Raw genomic sequence first — 24374 nt, 5'->3', positions numbered from 1 at the left:
GTCTCTGGCCTTGAGTCTCCAGCTGGGCTGGATAATCCCTAGTGTCAGCCGGGTGGCTGGACGACTCACGTGCCCTTTCACAGTGGCCTTCATGAGTCAACAGCCCAGGAAGTGATGTCAGGTTAGGGAGGTGTAGAGGGGGCAGGGAGGCCTGGAGGGTAAGAGAAGATATTTTGAGGGCAGGCAGGTTCCCCCCACGTCACTGCTGGACAATGGTCTGGGGCCAGGAATGGAAAATGCTAGTCTGACTTGGGCTGAAAATAGCATGAGGCATCAGGGCAGGAACCTCACCCCCAAGGTGAGTGGCCTGGGCACTGAGCAGTAAGGCTGGCCGTGCATACCAAGGGGCCAGGCAGTCCAATGGGGTTCCAGAGGTGGGGCCTTGTGCCTGTCCCTGGTTTGCCCAGGGTCTCCAGTATTCACCCCGACCTGCACCTGCCACAGGATTAGATGGCAAATAAGCCTCTCCTGTGTCCTTATGGTCCTATGTCCCAGGTCCTATGTCCTTAGAAATCTGCAGGCAGTGGTTAAAGGAGAGCTTCCTGGCTCTAGGCAATGGTGTTGTCTCCATCCACCATGGGGTCTGGTTTGGGCAGATGCAGGAGGGTAGGTGGGCAGGACATGAGAAGAATGGGGACCAGGGAACTTGGGCTTGGGGAAGTCCTAGCCTACCCCAACCACACATGCACACTCAAGGGCCCCCAAAATCATGAGATACAATCCTGCCTCCAGATCTAAGCAGGGCTGAGAGGGTCAGAGCTCAGCATTCACACTCTCAGCCAGCAAAGCATCTCACCTGGGGAGGGGATCCCTATAAACTGGGATGGGGTTCAGCTTGAACAGCAGTTGGTAGAAAAGGGAGTGGCTTGGGCCTGCAGGAAAGGCTCAAGGATGGTTTGTAAGAGGCAGTCACTAAGAAAGCTCAGAAGGGCTGGGTGCGGCAGCTCACACCTGTAATCCTAGCACTTTGGGAGGCTGAGGCAGGTGGATCACTTGAGGTCAGTGGTTTGAGACCATCTTGGCCAACATGGTGAAAACCCATCTATATTACAAATACAAAAATTAGCTGGGCATGGTGGCACATGCCTGTAATCCCAGCTACTTGGGAGGCTGAGCCAGCGCTAGGAGAATCGCTTGAACCTGGGAGGCAGAGGGTTGCAGTGAGCCAAGATGGTGCCACTGCACTTCCAACCTGGAGCCTGAACAACAGAACAAGACTTCGTTTCAAAAAAAAAAAAAAAAAAAAAACCGCTCAGAAGGACGTCGGTTACATTAACAGAAGTATAGAACCTAGAATGTGAGAGGTGACTATCTCACACTATTCTGTGTAGGTCACCCACATGGCACAGTACAGAGTAATCATTTGGGTCATGGTCTGTGATGGGTCTCTGTCACATGAGGGCACTGTGGAGTCAGGCTCCAAACACAGCAACGTCTGGGGATGCCTGCCTTTCACAAAGGGGAGTGGGAAGGATGGAAAGGTCAGAGGCAGGCAGAGTGGGCCCACAGGGCGAGGGCTCTCCCAGAGGGAGAGGAGTGGGTCCCTGTCCTTGAGATCAAGAGTGAGGCCTGTCAGCTTTGCCCTATCCCTGTTCAAAGGTTAGGGCTGGGCCCTGTCCAGGCGAGCTTCACACATCAGCCCAGAGCGGTCCTGGCTAGACCCAGAACCTATCATAGATGAGACCCGTCTCCCCAACACTAAGTCCTGATACAGCCTGAGCACCATCCTGCCACGTATGTGGATTTTCCCAGAAGGCAGAGGATGGACCGGAGGTGAACTGAGTCTCTTTCATACTTACTCCCAATGCAAAGGAAGCCTTAGGGTCAGGGCAAGGAGGGAGCCCTGACTTGGCCTCCTTGTGACCTAGCTCCAACCGTACCTTCAGCCTGGAGCCAGCTGTCCAGACTGCTTATGGCTCCTGCACACCCTGCCCTCTTGCCCCATGTCTTGCCTGGGATGCATCCTGTATGTGGGTGTTCTGGTAAGCTGCTTTTCTCAGAAGCTACAACTCAGGAGTCTCCCCACTCCAGGAGCCCTTCCCTGATCCCGGGCTCACAGCCCCAGCCACTCAGCATTATCCAATGATGTGCTAGAGTGACTTGTACCTGCTTGCAAGAACCAATTGTTAAATTATCAGAAATTTTACAAGGAAGTTGATATCATGTTTACAGTTTGAATTTGGCCATGATAAGAGTTTTCACACCATGGAAATGGGCAGTTCTACAAAGAAGGGGTTCCCAGTTAAATCGGAGCTACAGTTAAATGATTTCACATTTATCAGCACATGACTGGCCATCACCTAAACTGGGAGATCTCAAGGTCTCGGACTGCACCTGACTCTTCTCTGCACTTGGCACAGAGTCAGACACAGAAGTCAACTGGCTTTAAAGTGGGGGATGACTGGGGCTGGGCATGGTGGCTCACGCCTGTAATCCCAGTACTTTGGGAGGCCAAGGCACGTGGATCACGAGGTCAGGAGATTGAGACCAACCTGGCTAACATGGTGAAACCCCATTTCTACTAAAAATACAAAAAAATTAGCCAGGCATGGTGGCACACACCTGTAGTCCCAGCTACTTGGGAGGCTAAGGCAGGAGAATCGCTTGAACTGGGGAGGTGGAGGTTGCAGTGAGCTGAGATAGCACCACTGCACTCCAGCCTGGGCAACAGAGCAGGACTCCACCTCAAAAAAAAATGTGGGGGATGACCTGGGGTCTGGAGAGAGGATCCCTGATAAGAGACTACTCCTGAGACAGCTAGTGAGAAAGCAGGTGGCAGGAGGGATTGGGTTGGAGAAAGGACCCTTTTGTGGCTGGTGAAAGCTTCCCCACCATATCCTCATCCCCCAACCACACAATAGGGCACAGCTCAGCAGGCAACACAACCTTTAGTATAAGTTACAGCCTCACACTGGCTCCCAGCCCATGGGAGCCTCCAGATGGGTCTATGACATTAGTCCCCAGATGTTCATCTCTTGGGCTGGGGGTACTCCTCAGAGCTGAGTCCACCGTGACACCCAGTTCATTCCAGACCACTGTGCGAGCTCAGCCCTCACTATTTACCAGGGCTTTCTGGCCAACCTGTGACTTGGCCCCCACCCCAGGTAGCTCAGCTCCAGACTGGTATGTGACCTTGGTAAGCCACCTTCCTCTCGGGGCCTGTTTCTCCATTGGACTTGATTAGACTGAACTCCTACCTAGGTACCTTGGCAGTACAGCCAGCTATTTGTGTGGGAGTCAGGCCAGGAGTGTCACTGACTTTCAACTCTCACCTTTCTTGAAACTTAATTACCCCAACTCATACACACAAATAATGACTAGGGCTTATGGGAAGAGCTGACTCTGGAGAATATCCTGATCCCCTGCCAAATGACAGCGCATGGGGTCATGGCTTCCTTGGTCATCCAGCATGAGTCACTGATGGTCCATATCTGGGGAGACCGTGCCCTCTGCACAATTCCTGGTCCCCTACATCTTCTCAATATAAACCTGCGCAGGCCGGAAGTGTTCCGGTCCTACAGCCGAATGTCCTTAGTGTTCTCGCTACCAGCCGGCGTGGACTCTGTCCGCCTTGAGTCCTCACTGCTGCCCAACACATCTTCTATCCTCTGCATGTCAGTTCTGTCGGATCTGCGCAGGCCCAGCCTGCGGCGAGCCGGGGTGGCGGGGCTGGGGCCAGTGGGTGGTTTGGTATCTCGGGCAAAACGGACGAGCCTCTGCCCAGCCAGGAAGTAGAGCACGGGGTCAAGGCAACTGTTGGCACTGGCTAGTGGCCGGGTGACCTTGTAGGCCATGTTGATGGCATTGAGTGTGTGGCAGCTGAGGTCCAGCGAGCGGAAGGAGTAGTAGAGGGTGCGGGTGACGTGGAAGGGCAGGAAGCAGAGGGCGAAGACAGCCAGTACCACGGCAATGGTGCGCACGGACTTGCGCTTGGCCCGAGGCAGGCCGCCCGTGGTCCCGTAGGCTGGCTTTAGCAGCCGCCGAGCCATGAGCACGTAACAGACAAGGATGACGGCAAAGGGCACTGCGAAGAGCAGGCCCAGCATGACTGAGCTGTAGGCCACGAAGCGGCTGAAGAGCTCGGGCGCCGAGGTGTCGTGGCAGGTCACACGGCCTCCGCGAGCGCTGGTGGTGACAAAGTAGAGCACGGGGGCCTGGCAAGCCAGCACCAACACCCACACACCCGCAGCCACCCGGCGAGCATAGTGGGCCCGGCCCCAGCGAAGGGAGCGCAGAGGGCGTAAGACTCCCAGGCACCGGTGCACGCTGATGCAGGTGAGGAAGAGGATGCTGCAGTAAAGGTTGGTGTAGAAGAGGAAGCGCACCAGCTTGCAGAGCACGGAGCTGAAGGGCCAGTGGTCGCCGCGGGCGTAGTAATAGACCAGCAGCGGCAGGGAGGCCGCATACAGTGCATCAGACACAGCCAGGTGGAACATATAGGTAGTGGAGGCATTCCAGGTCTTGAGGCGGCACAAGAAGATGTAGAGTGCCACGGCGTTCAGACACAGCCCAAGCACGCACACCACGCCGTAGGACACAGGCAGCAGCACGTACTTGAAGTCCTCGTTGAAGCGGCACCGGTAGCCCAGCTCATCCCCATCCCAGGTGCCATTGATGGTGCCATTCCAGGGGTCCAGGTCTGCTGCCATCGCCCTGAGGGGAAGGGAGGAGTGGGGACATCAGGGTTCTGGCCGGAGCGCCCCTAGGGGACCCAACACAGCCATCTGTCCAGGACTTTTGTTGCCATTTGACTTGGATCTGGGCCCAGAACCTCCAAGCTCTGAAACTTCGAGAATGCATGAGATCCATGAATATTAGGATCACACAATTGTCAAACTTGAGAACAGAGGCAGACAAACTATAGTCCAAAGGCCAGTTCCAGTCTGCTTTTGTAAATGCAGCTTTATTGGAACACAAGCATACCCATCTGTTTATAAAGAGTTGAGTAGTTGTGATAAAGACCATATGGCATGTGAAGTCTAAAATACTCACTATCTGACCTTCAAAAAAAGTTAGCTCAACCTGTGTGTGGTGGCTCATGCCTATAATCCCAGCTACTCGAGAGGCCAAGGCAGGAGCCAGGTGTTCAAGCCCAGTTCAGGCAACAACGTGAGACCCCATCTCTACAGATTTTTTTTAAAAAATTAGCCAGGCATGCTGGCATGCACCGGTAGTCCCAGCTACCTGCAGGCTAAGGCAGGAGGATCATTTGAGCCCAGGAGGTTGAGGCTGCAGTGAGCTGTGATCACACCACTGCACTCCAGCCTGGGTGATATAGCAAGACCCCATTTCTGGGGGAAAAAAAGTTTTCTTACCCCTCTCTAGAACCTCAGGATCAGAGTTCTAGATCTAGGATTCTGAGCTCTAGAATCTGAGGATCTGAGAGTGCCAGAGCATGTAATTTTGAGTTCATGGAAAGAGGCCTTTGAGGCTGGCTGGCCCTGCGTCACACCAAATGCCCACTTGCCCGCAGGGACATTCCTGGCCAGAAGGCATCGCACAGCCTCCTGTGGGGCATTACAAAGTTCTATGCAGCTCATCTTCCTACTCTTGGGAGGCTCTGGGCCCACGCTTAGGGTTCCGGTATTGGAGGAAGTATTTCCAAGGGTCTCCCTCTTCAGTTATCCATTCACTTTTTACAGCTTCCTCTATTCTGGCACTTTTTATATCTATCAACAGCAGTCCTCCCCCGAGCCTGTGAGGCCACCAGGGAATGCCCCTGAAGTAACCCCCCTGAAGAATACAGGGAAATCTGGGGTGGAGATGGGGATAGGGGACCAAGGGATCATTTGTGTGGCAAATGCAGCTTCTTCCATGCCCACCCGGTTTCTCTCTGCACATTACTATTGTGATGTCCCCTGCACCTTGTCTCCACTGAGCCTATAACACACCCATGGGGACTGACTGTCCAACAGACAGCTTGTTCCCCTCCCTCTCCTCCTCACACCTACCCAGGTGACCAGTTAAGAGCTCTCTCACAGCTGGGAGGCAAGGGAAAGACAGCCCAGCCTGCAAGGCAAAACGTCCCAAGGGGCAGGCTAGAAATCATAGCAGGAGTCCTGGATGGGCAAGTTTCAGAAAAACCCAAAGAAGCACTTTCTAGCAGTGTGAAGAGGCAGGGGGAGCTAACGTTTTTCCAACCCTACTACTATGTGTGCTTTCTAAAAGTTATTCACTTAGGCCAGCCGCGGTGGCTCACACCTGTAATCCCAGCACTTTGGGAGGCCGAGGTGGGTGGATCACTTGAGGCCAGAAGTTCAAGACCAGCCTGGCCAACATGGAGAAACCTCATCTCTACTAAAAATACACACACACAAATTAGCCGGGTGTGGTGGCAGGTGCCTGTAGTCCCAGGTACTAGGGAGATTGAGGTGGGAGGATCACCTTGGGCCCAGGAGGTAGAGGTTGAAGCGAGCCAAAATTGCACCACTGTACTCCAGCCTGAGCAACACAGCAAGACTCTGTCTCAGGAAAAAAAAGAAAGTTACTTTACTTTATCCTTACAATGTGTTCTATGAGCCAGGTCACCATCCCCAGCTCTCCAATCAAGAGGCTAAGACACAGGTCACGTAAATTATTTGGTCAAGTTTATGCCACTGGGGATGGGCTGCAATTCCTGTCCAGGTCCAGCCCCTGGAAGTGGCTCTAGGAGGGAGGTAGTGAACTCGCTGTTTGTGGGATTATGCAAGTGGCTCTCTAGCAGAGGCTACAGAAGGGCTTTTGCCTGTGTGGAGGTGTGTCTGGGAGGATGGAAAGGGCAAATGAAGTGTGAGTCCTCCTCATCCTGAGAATCTGGGGCCATATAATTCCCTTCATTTTATTTATTTATTTTTAGACAGAGTCACTCTGTCACCGAGGCTGGAGTGCAGTGGTGTGATCTCAGCTTGCCGCAACCTCCACCTCCCAGGTTCAAGTGATTCCAGGCACATGCTACCATGCCCAGCTAATTTTTGTATTTTTAGTAGAGATGGGATTTCACCATGTTGGCCAGGTTGATCTTGAACTTCTGACCTCAAGTGATCTGCCCACCTCGTTCTCCCAAAGTAGCGGGATTACAGGATTATGGCCTAATTCCCCTAATTTTAGATCCTGGAGTCCTGAGGGACTCGGGGACTCTGCAGGGCCCGTGACATCCACTCTCGTAGACCCAGGCTTCCCTTCCAGGCTTGGCTTCCCAGCGGCAGTTCAAAGCCCATGAGGTTGAGATTAGGGGTGCTAGGGGGCAAGTGTAGAGGTCCTTTGATTTCCTTCCTTATTTTTTTCTTTTTGAGGCAGATTCTCACTCCATCACCCAGGTTGGAGTGCAGTGGCGTGATCTCAGGCACTGCAACCTCTGTCTCCTGAGTTCAAGCAATTCTCGAGTCTCAGCCTCCCAAGTAGCTGGGATTATAGGTGTGTGCCACCACACCTAGCTAATTTTTTTGTATTTTATAGTAAAGATGGGGTTTTGCCATGTTGCCCAGGCTGGTCTTGAACTCCTGGACTCAAGTGATCTGACCACTTCAGCCTCCCAAAGTGTTGGGATTATAGGCGTGAGCCACGGTGCCCCGCCAGTTTCCCTTCTTTCACCAAGACTCCCAGATCTTCTCTGTCTCCTATTGTCAGCAAATGTGCACTCACAAGGAAGGGGGCCTGCACCCTTGTTCCCCCTGCCATGGAAACGGATGGCTCCCCAGGGGGAGGAGGCTGGGAGAAGCTTATGTGGTGCCAAGTTAAGAAGGGACAGGTGGAGCTGGGGCTCTAGCAGGGTCAAGTGGCTGAGACTCGTCTTACCCAGAGTCAGGGCAGTTCCTGCTGCCAGCCTAGTGCCAGGCTCTACCTCTTGTTGCTGGAACCACTGCATTGGCCTCCCTCCTCCAGCCCCCGCCCCCCCCCCCCCCCAAAAACCAGAGTGGCCTTTGTCAAAGAAAGTATTCTCCTACTTGGAACCCTCCTGGGGCTCCTGCCCTCTCTCAGGAGAAAGCCTAGCACTCAAGTCTGGTACCTGAGGTTTTCATAACTGAGCCTCTGCCAACCTCACCCGCCCCAACCCCTGTGACCTGCAGTTTCCTGAATGTGCCCAACACTCTTCCCTCCCAGCCCTAGTTCCCGCTGCTCCTTCTACCTGAGTTCATTCATGGCCCTCATCTCCACCTGTTGAACTCACGGCTCTTTATCCTTCAGTGCAGAGAACTCAGTGACTAAGAACCTAAGCACTGGAGCCAGACTGCCTCTGTTTCCTCAGCTGTAAAATGGGACAATTACTAGAATCTCCACTATAGGACTGCTGTGAGGGTCCAGTGTTCTGTGTAAAATATCTGGAGTAGAGGCTGCACACAGTAGGCACATGGTGGTGGTATAAGTGCCAAGGTTCAGCTAGCAGTGGCCTTTTTCAGAAACCTTAGGCCACAGTGGAGGTGGGACTGGAGGTCCCGACTGGGGGCTGTAGAGGTGAGTGTGGTGGGCCAGGGGAGTGACACCGAGACCGAAGCTGGGGCAGGCCCCAGACCCTGTGAGAGAAGAGGCCTCGGAGATGTCTGGGAGGCAGGCTCTGGAGGCTGTTCCAGAGTGGTGGGAGAGGAGGAATTTGGTGTCAGTCATGGCAAGTGTGAGGATGGGCACAGGCTGGGTCCATCAGGTCCGGAGCTTTGGAAGGGCAGCTGAGAGTCGCTTGCTCACAGAAGCTGCAGGAGTAGCGAGGAGAGGCCCCCGTGTGAGACTGAGGAGCTATGGAGGGACCACATTCCCTCCTGGGACAGAGTCCCTGCCTGGGGATCAGTAAGCTGAGGTTTGAGTCTAGCTTGGCCACAAAACACCGGGTGACGTCAGGCATTTCCTTCCCTCAGAAGTCTCAGACCCTAATCAAATCCCCCAGCCTTGAGAACTGCAGCCCCTAAATGTCCCCGGGAGATTTTCTACCCCTCTTGGACAGGGAGGGGCCTTCCTCCATAATTGAGACACAAACGCCCAGTCTCCCCTCCACGCCACTGCTCTGCGGCTGCCCCAGTGCTGAGGCCTGACTTCCCTCCATAGTCACCATCTCATCACCCCGCATGAAGAGTTTCCTGCTAATCCCTAACGGTGGAATCTCTGACACTCAGAAGAGGGGTGGAGACTTCCCTGTCTCCCTTGAACTGAGGGAGCTGCCCCTTCCACCTGTTTTAAGACATCCTGGCCCCCACCCTCCCAGGCCAGCTGGGGACTCCATCACCATGGCCCCAGGCCAGACTCACCCGGCCAGCCCTCTTGCTCTGCAGGCTGGCTCACCAACGTGTGAGTACATCTTTCCTAGCCCCAGCCCCTGCCTTAGAGGGACAGCCAAGTCCCCAGCCCTCTCCCTTAAGTCTCCCCTCTGCTTCTCCTTACCCTGGTGCCCCTGGGTCTAGAGACGGCTCCACCTGACTGTCCAATGCTCACCGACCCCTCTGCGTCCCAGTGGCTGGTCCTGTCCCAAGGACCTCCTAGTCTGGAGGGGAGACCAGAGCCTTGTAAGGGCCCTTCCAGGCGCCTCTGCCTGTGTTCATGCTGTTCTTTCTCACTGGAAAGCCTTCCCAGGACCCACCCACACTGCACTCCATCATCCCAAAGGATCTTCTCATCTCTGAAGCTCTCTCTCCATCATCTCTGGGAACGTTTCTTAGCCGGTTGGTAATTTGTCCTTCCATCCTCTATCCCAACACATTTCAGGTGCTCCTTGAGGGCTGGGTCCATCTGATGCTTTTCTCTGTCCCTATCATCCAGCAGGAGGCCCGACCACAGGAGGTATTACAGGAATGAGAGAATGAATGGATGAATGAATGAATGAAGCAAGCACAAGAGGCTATGGGGACCCAGAGGAGGCGCACACAGACACAAGCCCTTCTGCAGCCTCTGCACACTCCTGTAAACAGGGACTTCACTACCTCCCTCCTGCAGCCCCTTCCACTGTGGGATAGACCTGAATGGGAATTGCAGCCCATCACCACTGGTATAACCTTGACCAAATTACTTGCTCCTCTGAGGGCCTCTCAAGGACAAGAATGCTTAAAGATTTCTTAGCTGCTGACCCTGCATATCCAGGGGACAACCCAGCCCCTCTAGAGGTCCTGGCCCACCTGGGACCTGCTTATGTCTCCTTCAACTGCCACAGGAGCCCAGGAGACTCTGCCCTTCCCTGGACAGGTCAGGGAAGTGCCAGTGGGATTGGACATGAGTATTCTGGAGATAGGTCGGCTGTCTGAGGCCTGCCACAGGTTTCTACCTACCTCAGGACCTGGGTCAGTCTGATCAGGATTCTCCACCCACCTTGCTTTATAGGGGCCAGACTTGGGCTGAGCAGCTTTCACACAGCATCTTCATCCCCCACCCCACTCCTTGGTAGATACTCCCATAAAGGTTAAGCTATTTGTTCAAGATCACACTGCCAGGCATTGGAAAAATTAGGCTTGACACCCAGGGCTGTCTGGCTTCAAAGCCTAAATTTATCACAGCCTGGGATGAGGGAGCAGGGCACGGCACCTGCCTTCGGATCCCTTGATCTAAGCCAGTTCCGGGCAGACATAGGCACAACGGCACACGCACCTGCCCTCACCTCCCGGCCGGGGCACCCACCCACACACATCCGTACCTGACCAGCCCTTGCTCTCCAGGTCAGGATGCTCAGCACCTGCTCGGATTCCTCACTCATGAATGCACACGCCTGGACCGGGCTGCAGGGAACTCTGCAGGAAACAGGAAAAACAGGTCCCCAGGCCTGGGGCCACGCCCAGCCTCCAACATTTTTCTGGGCAGGCCGTGCTGCTGCCCCAAGAGGCTCCTGCAGACACAGGGAGGTGGAGAAAGCTCAGGCTCAGGGTCATGAAAACCCAGCCAGGACAATCCCCCATAGGGCTGCCTCCTCTGTGGTAACTTTGACCAGAAGGAGGCAGAGAGGTGGCCTGGTGTTTGTCCTGGTCTGAGTGCCTTCTCAGCTCAAACACCCAAACCCCAGCTCATGTGTTCCAGGGATTGGTTATTCACAGCCTCCTTCCCTGGGCTCCCCTTTCACAGAGGGGTGGTCCTGCCTGGGGAAGGTCTCCCCAGTGTCCTGCACAGCTGAGCCAAGCCTCCAAGCCTCCAGGGTCTCTTTCCGAGGTCCTGGTTCTGTGCTTTGGCCCCAAAGCAGGAAAAGTCAACACCCTCTTTGTCCAGTGTGCATTCTAGTGTATTTCTGCCAACACACTTTTGCTCAAGCAAGGTCTCTAGAGACCCCCTGCTCCCCATTCCTACCTCTAAGCGTTCCTCCATAGGTGTTATAAACACACATATGCCACACCTGATCACACACTGGCACAGACACACCAAGATATGCAGAGGCATGCAGAGTCGCACTCAGGTGTACGTGCAGTGGACACACACGGATGTACACATGCGTGCACACACACACACACACACACACACACACACACACACACACACAGACGCAGTCTAGACCGTCAGGGCCTGAAACAGCATTCGGAAATCTCCTGTGCCAAATCCTGTTTCATAGAGGAGGAAACTGAGGCGCAAGCCTCACAGTAAGTCAGGGACAGAGCCAAGTCTAGAGCCCAGCCCTCCCAAATTCTGGCCCTGGTTTTTGTCTCACCTGGGAGCCCCTGCACACATCAAGCACAGGGTTTCAAGGAGGGGACGGTTGCCTGGTGGAGGTGACCCTCTGTGTGGGCAGGTCCACCATCCGCCAGCACCTCAGAATCTCACAGGAGGAATAGAACATAACCCTCCTGAGCTTTTCTTTTTGCATCTTCGTTTCCCTAGGATGGAGGAGTGGGCCTGTGACAGCTAAGGCCAGGTCCCCAAGGATGGGGGGATGTGGAAGAGGAGATGGGGGCGCTGCAGGAATAGCTTGGGGACAGGTCATGGGAAATGCCACTGGACCACTGCTTCCTGAGTGCACCTTGCCCGGTGATCTCAGACTGGCATGGCTGGTGGGCTGGTAGCTCCCCACTGATCTACTCTAGAGGCTGTGACAAGGTGAGGGGGCGTCAACCTTTTCACCCGCTAGGCCCAGGTGTACTTCCTGTCTCCTCCTCCTTAGAAAATGCCTTGACTCAATAGGCTGAAGTGGAGAATATCACTTTCTCCAAGTGGTACTCATTTCTGAGAAGGGCCTGCACCATCTTTCCAGATTTCAAACCTCTGATACAGCCTGGACAACATCCCCACCCCACTGGAAGCCCACCACTCACCAAGTCCTATCAGTTCAACCAGTGAAGTTCCTTGGACATGCACCACACGGTCCCTGCGCTGCAGCCTGAGGCCCGTGCTCCCACAGCCCACAGCACCAGCCTCCTCACTGTCCTCCGAGCCTCCACCCCTGCCAGGTCTGTTCAGCTTTCACACTGCAGTCATGTGGTTTCCTAAAAGACAAATCCGACCATATTTTGTTGAGTCACGTCCCTGGCTCCCTAGTGCCCTCAGGCGAATATCTCGGCTCCTCAGCCTGGCACTCAGGCCCTGGCTGATCTGGTACCTGCCACCCCTCCAGAAAACCCACCCTCTTTGCCTCTGCCCTCATCTTTCTGTCTCAGGCACAACAAAAGCAGTCCCGTGGTCCTATGGTCACTCAGGGACGGCCTACCTGATCATCTAACACCTATATCACCACAAGAGTTTCATGCTGTCCCTGTGCCAAGTTCTGTGTTAGGTGGTTTCATATACCTCTTTTCATTGAATCCCGAGAGACTCAGAGAGGCTAAATAACCTCTCCCAGGTCACAAAGCTAGCAAACGGCATAGCAGCTCTGGACTGTCTGGTTGTGCTCCTGACCACTACCTCCCACCCTGCAAGGCCCAGGCCCTCTCCCCAGGCAGCTCCCCAACCATCCCTTTTTGGACCCACAGCTCTGCCTATCTGCTCAGTTTTCTGCCATAGGAGTGCCCAATTGGCAGGGCCCAGGATTTATTCTTCCCAGTACTTACTTAGTGTGAGGAGGTCATGGTGGCTATTGTACCCATCTCACAGGTAGAAAAACTAAAGCCAGAAAGGGGTAGCTCAAGGTCTTACCCAAGGGCACCAGTGAGTCAAGGGCAAAGCCAAGCCTAGCATGCTTTGGACCTCAGGACCTCTAGCCCCCTGACCTGGCTCTGTCCCTACTCCAATCTGGGTCTTCTCTCTATGGTTCTAGGCTAGTGTGGCCCAAATCAGGAGGAGGAGCTGGGCAGCTCCCAGGCCGCTGCGGAATTTCCAGGGCAGTTGGACAACATTCCAGCTCCTCCAGTTGAGTGGCTCTGGAATGTGCCTCTCTGCCTGGTGGCAGACCCCATCTAGCCTGGTAGGGGAGAATGTCCTGTCACCACTGTGTGGAGACCCCTGCTGCCTGTCTCTGCCGGAGATGGGGTGCTGTGAGGGGAAACAGAGGACCTGGTCCCAGAAATACATCGAGGGGGCAAGAGAGGGCACTAGGCAGGTGGGAAATCCCAGTTCTGCTCTTCCCAGTGGTAAGACCTGGACAAATCTCTTAACTCCAAAACCCAGATCTCAATTTGCTCTTGATAACAGGACAGTACCTGCCTCAGAGGGTTGTTGAGCTAGTAAGATGATTTAGACTCATTTTATGAAATAGTAAGAGAGAATATTTCAGCAGGTAAAGAAGGTAGGGAGGGTGGGGGTATCTCAGGAAGACATGAAAGGCAGGAGGCCTCACAGGAATTACGGGCAGGGGCTATAGGAAGGCCACAACCAGAATAGTCACAGATCAGGTTTCCCACACTGAAGGGGGAAGCCAGACCAGGGATTCCCCAGCAGAAGCCAGATACCTACCACACTTTCTCACTCACTCACCCTTCACAAAGGTTGTCACATCTATGCCCATAGTTGAGCAGGGCACCTGGGGACTATGAGTTGGGTTAGATCTCAAAGTCAGGGGAGGCACACTTGGAAACAGGCAGGTAACACAGGTGATCAGGCCTGGAGGAAGCCAAGGAGGCGCCTCACAAGAATGGAGGGGTGATGAGGGAAGGCTTCCTGGAGGAGAGAGCACCTGACCTGCATTTGGGAAGATGAGTAGGACTCAGGTGGTGGAGAGGGAGGAGGAGCAGAGTGAGGATGAACAAGAGAGGACATGACACGTGTGAGGAACTGCTCATCACCCTGGTGGCTTGAGGGGAGTGAAGAGGGCAAGGCTGGAGTGCACAGGCTGAGGAGCTTAGAAGTCACCCCCGACTCCTCCCAAATGTCCTTCAAGGGCCCAAGGCCAGCAGGCCCCCTGCCTGGCCTGCCACGCTTCTGCACCGGGAGCACCGGGGAGTGGAAATGGCTGTTGGGTAACCTCAGATGCTATCAGCTGGTGCCTTTGTGGTGTGAGGCTTTCTCTTCATGAGGCCCTTGGGCTCTGTACCCCCTCCCAGGTGCTCTCTCGGGGACCCCCCAAGATCCTGGCTGTGGATGCCACTCACCAAGGCCGAGCTCAGAGCAGCATCTGAGTAGGTGAGTCTCAGATCAGCCAGGCTTACAGATCAGAAAGATCTAAAGCGGAAGGGCCTTACTCAAGGTCTGGTGTTCTAATTACTATCAGTGTGGGTTTGACAACCTCACCCCCAACCCAGAGCAGAACCCCAAACCACCCATCTCACCTACAACCAAGCACAGCCCAGAACAGGGCTACAGAGCCATGCTACTAAATTAAGCAGGCTTAAACCACAGTGTCCTGGACCACCACCCCAACCTGTCACAGCCAAATGCCTCCAGATTCAAGAGGCAAGAACCCTGGGTTCAGGCTCTAACTTGGAACCACCCATGCTGTGCAGTCTTGGTGAAGTCAGCCCCCCTCTTGGAGCCTCAGTTTCTTCACTGCTCAGATGGGGAGAATCGCCGCTGCACAGGACAGCTCATGGGGAATCAGACAAGGGGGCAGGTGGGTGCACCATGGCACTAATAAATCATAAACTGTCCTGAGGTGGAGGCTGCATCTGCCTGTCACAACAGGAAGGAAGACACTGAAATTCAGGAGCCCACAACACTGCTCGCCAAGGAGGCCCTCCTAGGTGTCCCCAGCAGAGGGACAGAGGTCATGGTCAGACCAGTCAGGCATTGTCCCTGGGAGGGAGCTATAATGAGATTTGAGGAGGAGCAGGAAGGGTCCAGCTTGGGAGGAAAGAAGGTGGATGGAGAACCCAAGATGGAAAGGGGGATGAAAGCATTGATCAGGAACCGTGCAAGTCTGTGATTCTGAGATGGCCTCACTCCAGGTGCCTCCAGGATTCTGAGTTCACTGATTCTCACAGTCTAATTCCGAGGGGCTCTGGCTCCGCGTGTGAAGGCTCAGTGTTTCTTCAATTCTATCACTCGTTGCTCCTGATAACCTTTGGTTTTGAGATTCTAAGAGCCACAAGAGTAATGCAATCTTAAATCACATTCCCAGCAACCACAAAGTCCCAGCAAACACTTGCCAGTGCTCTGGTGCACCCAGCCACACCCGGCCTCACATCACACTCTGCTGGGCCCTTGAGGAGTACCCAGTCTGATTGGGGAAAGAGATATAAACAGGGACCAAATCCACTTGGGTGAATAAACCACAACCAAGGCAAGCCCAGGGGCCATGGAGCGAACAGCAACTCCTACCTGGCCTGGGGAGGTGGTCAGGGAGTGCTTCTGCAGAGGACGGGTCATAAGAGCTGGAACCCGATAGATAATTAGGAGTTTGTTAGATAGACAAAGAGGGAGGCAGGCTGTGAAGGCAGAAGAGGCATGAGCAAAGACTTGGTGGATGAAAGTGTGACCTGCTGGGAAAAGGCCAGCAGGTCTTCCGTGGTTGCTGTGGAGGGTGAGGTGGCATGGATTGTGGTGGGGGGAATGAAGAATTCACATGAAAAGGCTCAAATGCCAGGCCGAAGAGCTTGGCCACTATTCTGAGGACAATGAGGAGCCATGGAAGGCTTAAGAGGGGAAGGATGTGGTCAGAGTTGACCTTTACAAAGATGGCGCCATATGGAAGGTAGATGGGACAGGGAGTCTGGAGGGAGAGAGACCAAGGAGGAGACGACACATACGGTGGTGCTGTGAGAGGAGCAGGTCCCTTGGCCCTGGATTTCCTGCAAGTGTCCAGCCACAGCAAGAGTCCCTCTCCTACAAGCCAGGGCTGGGTGGCTGGGCACTCACCAGGAGGCCACGCCCACACTCAGAGGCTCTCCTCAGACCTGGGGAGGGAGAGGCCACGTGGGTCCCAGAAGCCTGAGGGAAGCCCTCTTCCCTTGCTCCAGCACCCAGGCCTCTCACCCAGGAGCTATGCTGACAGTGACAAGGTACCAGAGTAGAGGGCCAAGGAGTTGTTCCGCAGGGCCCAGGCTGCTCGCCCTCCTAGCAGACACTCCCGCTACTCATCTTGGACCAGGAAAGACTCAGGCCTAGGAGATGGGGTAACAAGGGTGAAAGAACTCCACCGCTCCAGAACCAAGTGTGGCTCTCCATGGAGCAAAGCCTCCCCTTCTGCTGCGTGGCTACTCCCACCTGGCCACTCATTTCCCAGATACCCACTGGCACCTGCTCTGAGCCCAACCTGTGCTGGGTGATGGGTACAAAGAGAGAAAGCAGGGACCGCCTAGCCTAGTCCTGCGACTGGCCTCTGGATGAGTACAGAGGTCAGAGTGGCCCACACAGCCAGCCTCCTCCCATCAGGGCCCAGTATAAGGAGAGGCCAGGCCTGACCACCTAAGAGCACCCAAGAGAAAGGTGTGGCTCAGAGGGTACACCAGGCAGGCCTATGGAAAGCGCTTTGGGGAGAGGCAGTTTGGGCAGAAGACATGAGGGGCAACCCCCACTTCCCTCATCAGATCAACAAGGCTTCTCTGGCCCTGTGGGCAGGTCTCAGCTGGCATTATCTTATCAGCAGTTGGGTAATCTGGCCACAAGAAAACCCCAAATGCATGATCCCAGGGCAGAATTCAAACTCCCCTCGACCTGGGAGCCAGAAGACCAGGACCCCGACAGGGCTTCTGTCTCAGATGGGGAGGGCTAAGCCGCCAGGTGGACAGGAGCCCCAGATTTCCCCTCAGCCTGGTGACAAGACACAATCCAGGCCTCTATTTCCTGATCTGCGAAATGGAAACACAATTGGGCTCACAGGGCTGTGGGAGGACAAAAGATTGTCGTAAATTGTTACTGGTTAAGCCGTCTCTGCAGAGGTGGTGGGGCAGGAAGGCATTCAATAATTAAATTTCAATAATGAGCACAATCCTTTGCTATTGCACCTGTGTTCTCTTATAATCTTCAAAGTGGATTTAAGTCTATGAGTATCACACTCCTCCTCCATGCACTGCACTTTAAGGCTTATAAAGCTCTTCTATCAGTAGCTTAAGAATCCTCATAGCAACTTTGCACTTGAAGCAAGGATCACCATTCTCAATTTACAGATGACAGAACTGACACCTAGAGAGGGACAATGGCCTCTCTAAAGACTTTAGCCACTAAGTCAAAGCTTTCATGGGGTCACTCATGAGGCCCTAGTGATATCCTCATACCTTCTTAGCTGGTCCTTGGGGGGATCCACAGCCTTAGAGCCCCATGTAACCTGGGCAGGAGAGAGATAGGAACAGAAAAGCCACAGCCTTGCTCCACAGTGTAGCCACTTCTGAGGGTTGCCCACAGTGATCCCCAACCCCTCTGACCAGACTCCAAGACAGCCCAAGGTAGGAAGAAGAGGAGAAAAGATGACAAGCCTTTTGTGCCAGGGCCTCCCCACACACATACTCTCCCATGCAGGATCTTACATGTTCTGGCCTTTTTTAAGAGCCTGGCAGGGCAGGAACTGGTCATCCAACAAGCTGGGAGCAGAGCTGGGACGAGATCAATTGCAGGTCCCCAAATCCCCCAGCAGGAGCATCTGAAGGCTCAGGGAAAAGTGTCTGGCCAAGGGGCAAGGGCTCAATTAGAGTTTAAACAACCCCTGGGATGGTTTTAGTGTCAACGTCACACACGCCCTGACCTCCTGCCCTTGGCCCTTCTTGATCCATTCTCCATCCTGCAGCCAGAGAGCTCTTTCTGAAATGCAACTCTGACTGTGAATCTCCTCTGCTCATAAATTTTCATGGCTCCCTATTGCCTTCAGGATAAAATCTAGGTCTTTAGCCTGGGCACTCTGGGTCCTATGGTGTCCCAGATCACACTGTTCTGGCAACCTGTGCCACCCACTTTGATAACCAGATTCTGGTTTGCCCTTCTTTGTAGTGGCATGGAGCACCTCTGCGGCCAAGCCTTTACTGGAGAAGCTGGGGTTAGAAACCTGCTGTTCCCTCAGTTCAGCTCAGCCCTGTGCAGGGTGCTGGCAACACAGAAATGAGTCAAATCCAGTTTCTGCCCTCCAGGAGCCCCTAGACCTGCAAAGAGGAAAGGAGGAGGCACACATAGAGCATGACAGTCCAGGTGGGACCAGGGCTGTCAGCACCAGGACTCTAGGGGCCTAGAAGAGGCTCCAATGCAGCTGGGGGGGATCAAGGGAGGCTTGCCAGAGGAGGGGACATCTGAGCTGGGTCCCAAGTCTGGGTAGTTCTCCAGTTGAGGAAGGAGTAGGAGGGCTTATCAGGCAGGGAGTATAGAATATGCAGTAGGCTAGGGGCAAGAAATGAGAGACTACAGGCAGCTACTGCAAGGTGAAGACTCAGGTGGGAGAGGTGGCTGGAAAGATTGGTAGGCCCCAGTTATCAGAGGCCTTAAATCCCAAGCTACAGGGTTCAGGCTTGGTCCTGTAGAAGTCTTGTGCCCTAGGGAGGGACACAGTTGGGATTCTGGTTTTGGGAGGCTCCCTCCAGGGACTAGCTTCCCATCCCCAAGCTGTGAGCCTGCCCAGGGGGGACAGTGGTGCTGAGCAAGACCAACTCAGCTCCTCAACAGCCCTCAAATTCCATATCATTAGTCCCTTCTTACAGAGGAGGCCACTGAGGTTCAGAGAAAGGATGTGTTGTCCAGGCCACATAGTGGCCAAGACAGGATTGGAACATAGATCTCTGAGTCTCCAGAGCTCTCCTGCGGACCTGCCTGCTCAGAGAATCTTCTTCCTCCCACTTCACCCCACAGGTAATAAACTTGCCTGGGGCTCCACCCAGATCCTCAAAAGCTCATCATTACTTCAGCTTAGATCCAAAACAAACCAGGTAGATCAGGCTGTGGGCCCAGGAACCTGGGGATGCCATGCTGAGAGGAACAGCGCAGTGGACCCCACAGGTCCCGAGCAGGCAGACCGGGTTCCCAGCAGTCCCTGGCCCTTGGGCTGCACTCCTGGAGGACCCCAAGAGGGCCACCGGCAGCCCTCGCGTTGGGAGGTGGGCGTTGGGAGGTGGGGCATCGCCTGTCTCCTGACTGACCCTTCCTACCGCACCATTTGCCAGATTAAAAGTCCCGGGACAGAGGCTTAACTGTCCTGCCTCGTCACTCCCTCCTCCCCTGCCCACTCCCTGCAACTGCCCCTCAACCTTACCATGGCAGGCGGCCACCCAGAGTGACCCTGGGGGCAGGACAGGGACAGGGGGTCTCCAGGGGTTCGTGTCTCTGGGCACCGCCCACCACCCCACGCCACGGGGGCGCTCACATCTGAGCACACACAGACAAGTTCCGCAGGCTAGGCCGGTCGCCCCAGGGGCTCACACACCCGCTAGCACGCAGACTTCCCCAATACGCGGGCGCGCACATTCTCCTCACTACCAGGCGCCGGTCCGAAATTATCGAGACCGACGCTCCCGTGGAGACAAAGTTCAACTACCGACCCACAGGCATGCTCAAGCCGTCCAGCTATGCGCTGCACTCCGGCTCGCGACGGTGGCCGGGGCGACAGCGGCTCCACAGCGCTCTCCTCTGCCCCGCGCCCAGTCAGCACCTGCGCCAGTCTGGCCCACTTGTCCCGGGGCCTCTCCCGCCGACCTCTCCCTGCGCCCTGTTCCCTCCAGACGCCCCACCTCTCCTCACTGCGCTGCGCTCCTCTGCCCGGGGTGCAGTCGCCGCCGCTCCCGGGTGCCAGTGCCCGCGTCCAGCCGCCGCCGCAGAGACCCACGTGCCTGGGAGCCCCGCCGCCCCCTCCCGGCCCAGTTCCCCAGCCGGGCCAGGCAGGGGGCGGGGCGGACTTTTGACCGACCCTGGCACCGCCCCCAACCCGCCCGGGTAGACACCTCGCCACTCGCTCGGGGACGCCACCCAGCGACACGGCCGCATTAGTCGGCGCGTCCGTACCGGTGCTGCACCGCGAGGGGCGGGCGGCGACGGTCCCACTGCCAGGCCAGAAGGAGGCCGCCCGGCTCCCTCACACCAGAAGGGAGAGAGTAAGGAGAGGTTTTCAGGGACGCCAAAGTTTTGCCATGTCCGCCAGGCGCTTGCGTGGCCCACTGTGGGACCTTTGCGCCCAGCCGCCGCGCCACCCCACTCCTGTCCCGCCCCTGCCCCAGCCCGGCTGTCCAGAAAAGGACCTGCTCCTAGAGATCTGCTCCGAACCCCAGGCTGAGGACACACCTCCCTTGCTTGAAAGTGGAGGCAGGTGGTGCCTCTCCCCATTATCCTGGGAAGGAAAGCAGGGCACTCAGAATCTCGCCTCTCCCGTGCTCCCTGCTTTCCCTTAATCTTACCAGCAGCTCCCTGAACTCCCAACTCTCTTTGGCCCCTCGTCTTGAGCTGCTTTAACTCTCTTCTCTGCCCTCAATCCCACTCCGATGGCCTTCCTGGTCTTGGGCTGCATGTCTGACCTTTTCCAAGACTGTGAGCTCCCGAGGCTGTGAGCTCCCGAGGGCAGCGACCAGGTCTGCCTTCTTCCTATTGCTGTCTCAGAGGTCCTGGGAGGTGCTCAATCCTTGAAGTTGTGGATGGATGAATGAATGAAGGCCACCCTCTATCATTTCTGGTCTAGGAATCAGGAGGATAGGTTCCCACCCAGCTTCAGCTTTGACTCTGGGAGACCTTGACCCAGTTCCAGTCCCTCTCAGGGTCTCCTTTCCTGTGAAATGGAGCCAATCATTAGGGTTGCTGGACAAGTGCAGAGGAGGCCTCTTCCTGTAGCCAAGGAGCTTGCCCAGGGCCCTGGGGCCTTGGGCCCTTTTGGGCTCCACATCAGCTGACTGGGCCTGGTTGCCAGCCCAGGAGGGGCCCAGGAAGGGCGCAGGCTGCAGCCCAGCCAGGAGCAGGAGCAGAGTGGACACACAGCCTAGTGTGGCTGAGCCACCTCTGCAGTCCCACTGGGACCTTTGATTGGGACACACAAAGGCGCCTTGTCCAGCCTCCTCTGCCTATTGTCTAAGCTGGGGACAATAAGGGACCTGAGTATTCTCATAGCCCAAGTTACAAGGCCCAGGTCTTCAGGTTCCAGTATGGGGAAGCCCCTTTAGGCACTGAAACTCCAGCCAACCCCCTGTTTCTCTTCTTCCTTCCAAAGCTTCAAACCTTATACTGTCACTGCCATTTAACCCAGGAGAAACCAGTTTCTTTAATGTCAAGATGAGGACCCAGGCTCTACCTCAGCCTTCAGCAGGCAAACCTGGCTGGTGGCCTACCCAGGGCTCTGCCCCTCCTCTAGCCCAACTCCCTTACTTTACAGCTGAGGAAACTGCATCCCTGAGACATAGGAGGCTTCAGCTACCACACAGGTAACTTACTGAGGCCTGAGGAGCAGAGGAAAGAGCCTAGTCCTTGAAACCCATAGCCTTGGGTTTAGATTCCAATCTTGCCTCACCTGTCCCATGACTCCTCTATGAGCCTGAGTTTCCTCTTTTGCAAAATGGAGTAATACTAATCTCTCACTTGCTGGCCTGTCTTAAGTTTTTTGAGAAAGGGTTTCACTCTGTCACCCAGGCCAGAGTGCAGTGGCATGATCACAGCACACTACACTCTGTACCTCCCAGACCCAAGTGATCCTCCCACCTCAGCCTCCCAAGTAGCTGGGACTACAGGTACATGCCACCATGCCTGGCTAATTTTTAAATTTTTTGTGGAGATGGGGTCTCCCTGTGTTGACCAGGCTGGTCTTGAACTCCTGGGCCCAAGCAGTCCTCCTGCCTTGGCCTCCCAAAGTGCTGGGATTTTAGGCATGAGCCACTGCTCCCTACCCTTACATTCTTTTTTCATAGTTTTATTCATCATCCCAAGTTGTCTGGGTTCAAGGGGTTAGTATCCCATGTAATGAGGGGCTAGACATCTCCATCTCCTGACATCCTCCCCAGACACTTCTGTCACTGGGTTTTAGAAGTCATCAAGTCCAGCAGGCTTCAAATCCCCCAACAGAGTCCGCCTTACCTGGGGCTGCCTGGGGAACCCCCATCCCACTTCAACTTGAGCACCTTTGCTTTTGTATTTTTATTTATTTCTATTCCGGTAAGAATTTGTTGCAAACTCATAGAAGATTTTCTGGCTGAAAGAATATAAAACCTTTGATCAAACTGGAAATGGAGACACAGCAAGCCTCACACAACAGGCCCATCTGAAAGGCTGGAATAGTATCGAGGGAGTCTCCCTGGAACCAAGCAGCCAAGGCAGGCTAACGGTGAGGGCCCAGGCACGGTAATGGTCCCCTGGAGGTGGGTAATGGAGCCATGGGGGTGTGGGGAGGGTTCCATTAACAGTAGCAGGTCAGGAGGGGAAGGGCAAAGTTCCAGCCTCAGCTTCTACCATGTATTAAGAGGCTTCCTGTCTCTCCAGCCCTGAGGAGGTATTTGGCTCACTCAAGCCTTTTCATCTTCCTTGTCTCCACTTCTCTCATCCCCCCTGAGAAAACCTGCTCTGAGAATGCATGCTGGGTATGGCCCTGCCCTGGCCCAGGCTCCAATCCCCCCTTCCCAGGCTGCAGTGGTGTCTCTGTTGCCCCTGGCTGCCATACCCTGCCTCACACTCTCTGGTGGCTCCACCACCCTCTGGATAAAGCCTAGCTCTCCAGCCTGCCATGCCAGCCTCCCTGCCTCTCTGCCTCACCTCTCACCTCTGACCAGCCTCCTGTTGCTCCCTCTGCCCACAGCACCTCTGATCCTGGCTCCTCCAAGACCCAGGCCAGGTGCCCCACCACTTACCATGCTGTTATCACTATCATTGCCTGTCTCCCACTCTAACAGGGATCTCTCTGAGAGCAGAGCCAGGGTCCATTCTGTTCACAATTAAATGGCCAGCACCTATCACTGTCCCTGAATACTTTTTTTTTTTTTTTTTTTTTGAGACAGTCTTGCTCTCTTGCCCAGGCTGGAGTGCAGTGGTGCAATCTTGGCTCACTGCAACCTCCGCCTCCTGGATTCAAGTGATTCTCCTGTGTCAGCCTCCCAAGTAGCTAAGATTACAAGCGTGCACCACCATGCCTGGTTAATTTTCGTATTTTTAGTAGAGACGGGGTTTCACCATGTTGGCCAGGCTGGTCTCGAACTCCTGGCCTCAAGTGATCCGCCCACCTTGGCCTCCAAAAGTGCTGGGAGTATAGGCAGGAGCCATCGCACCCAATCCCTATCCCTGAATACTTGTCACAATATATTTGTTGTAAGTGAATGAGTAAGAACTCTATTTAGTGGTCACTTTCTTTGTGCTAGTCATTAAGTTTAAGGTATCTTATTTAATCTTCACCAGAACCCTGTGAGCTAGGCGTTATTTTATTACCGTGTGACATTTAGCAAAACTGAGGTTCAGAAAGGGGTAGTGAATGCCCAAAGCGACACAGTGAGTCTGCAGTGGGTCTCCTGGCCCTGGAACTGCAGGCTGATGGGAAGGAAGGCCTTGCTGAGTTCCCTGAGTTAGGGTTGGGCCATGGCATTGGGACCCGCACTGCGGCCCCAGTTACACAGGGTTGGGCTAGCTTTCGCAGTCTTGTCTTACTTGCTCCCCGAACTGCTGCATTGGCCTGCACCATCTTCCCTTCCCTCGCCAGCCGGGAACTGTGCTTCTCAGGTTTCCTGGGCAGGGTCCAGGGCTCTGATGCCAAGCGCAGCCTGGAAGCTCTGCCGCAGGATGCGGGCACCCAAGTGAGGCCACCTGGGGTGCAGTAAGCCTGGTCCAGGCCTGGGCACGCCTCTGTTCCATCCCTTCTCAAGCAGGACCAACTACTTGATCTGCAGGACCCAGGGGAAAATGAAAATGTGGGCCCCTCATTCAAAAATTAAGAATTTCCAACAAAAGAACAACAAGAAATAATAATAAATTAAGAATTTCAAGATGGTGATAGCAGAGTATTTAATGCTTCAAAGCATGGCCCTTACTGTCCAGGTCACATGCCCATGAAGTCAGCCCTGTCCTCAGGCGCTGATTTCCTTGTCTGTCAAATGAGAGAATGGTAGCCACTGGCCAAAAGGGTGAGGATGAGGTGGGAGCTGGCGGTAGGAGGTCCAGTGAGCAGCATGAGGATGGGGTAACAGTCTCCACGTTCATCATTTGTTATCTGGGTCTCGGCACTGGGTGGCAGATCAGTCCTTGCCAGGAGTTTGAGTGCTTACAACACCTCGTTT

At 54.8% G+C, this 24374-nt stretch overlaps 1 protein-coding gene across 10 annotated transcripts; it reads right to left on the bottom strand.

Moving 5' to 3' along the window:
* Positions 1–2869: 2869 nt before the first annotated feature.
* On the bottom strand, positions 2870–20037 carry P2RY2 (purinergic receptor P2Y2). 10 transcript variants are annotated; one of them, XM_032258987.1, is made up of 4 exons: positions 19888–20037; positions 12183–12353; positions 10586–10774; positions 2870–4653 (listed from the first exon to the last, which is right to left on the bottom strand). In XM_032258987.1, the coding sequence occupies exon 4, from the start codon at positions 4647–4649 to the stop codon at positions 3516–3518; it is 1134 nt and encodes a 377-aa protein (XP_032114878.1). In that variant the 5' UTR covers positions 4650–4653; positions 10586–10774; positions 12183–12353; positions 19888–20037; the 3' UTR covers positions 2870–3515. The 10 variants fall into 10 exon arrangements, 9 of the variants coding, with proteins under 9 accessions (XP_032114878.1, XP_032114877.1, XP_032114882.1 ...); XM_032258986.1 differs by having other exon boundaries at positions 19878–20029; XM_032258991.1 differs by lacking the exon at positions 19888–20037 and adding an exon at positions 19689–19859.
* Positions 20038–24374: the final 4337 nt, after the last annotated feature.

The sequence above is a fragment of the Sapajus apella genome, unplaced genomic scaffold, assembly GCF_009761245.1.
Source record: "Sapajus apella isolate SASKATOON/1434 unplaced genomic scaffold, GSC_monkey_1.0 scaffold106, whole genome shotgun sequence".
NCBI lineage: Eukaryota > Metazoa > Chordata > Mammalia > Primates > Cebidae > Sapajus > Sapajus apella.
Note: the sequence above shows the minus strand (reverse complement) of the source record. Positions and strands in the feature narration are given on the sequence as shown.

What these genes read in the sequence shown, in the direction of transcription:
- P2RY2 (XM_032258987.1), bottom strand. Translation starts at nt 4,649, where the DNA reads ATGGCAGCAGACCTGGACCCCTGGAATGGCACCATCAATGGCACCTGG.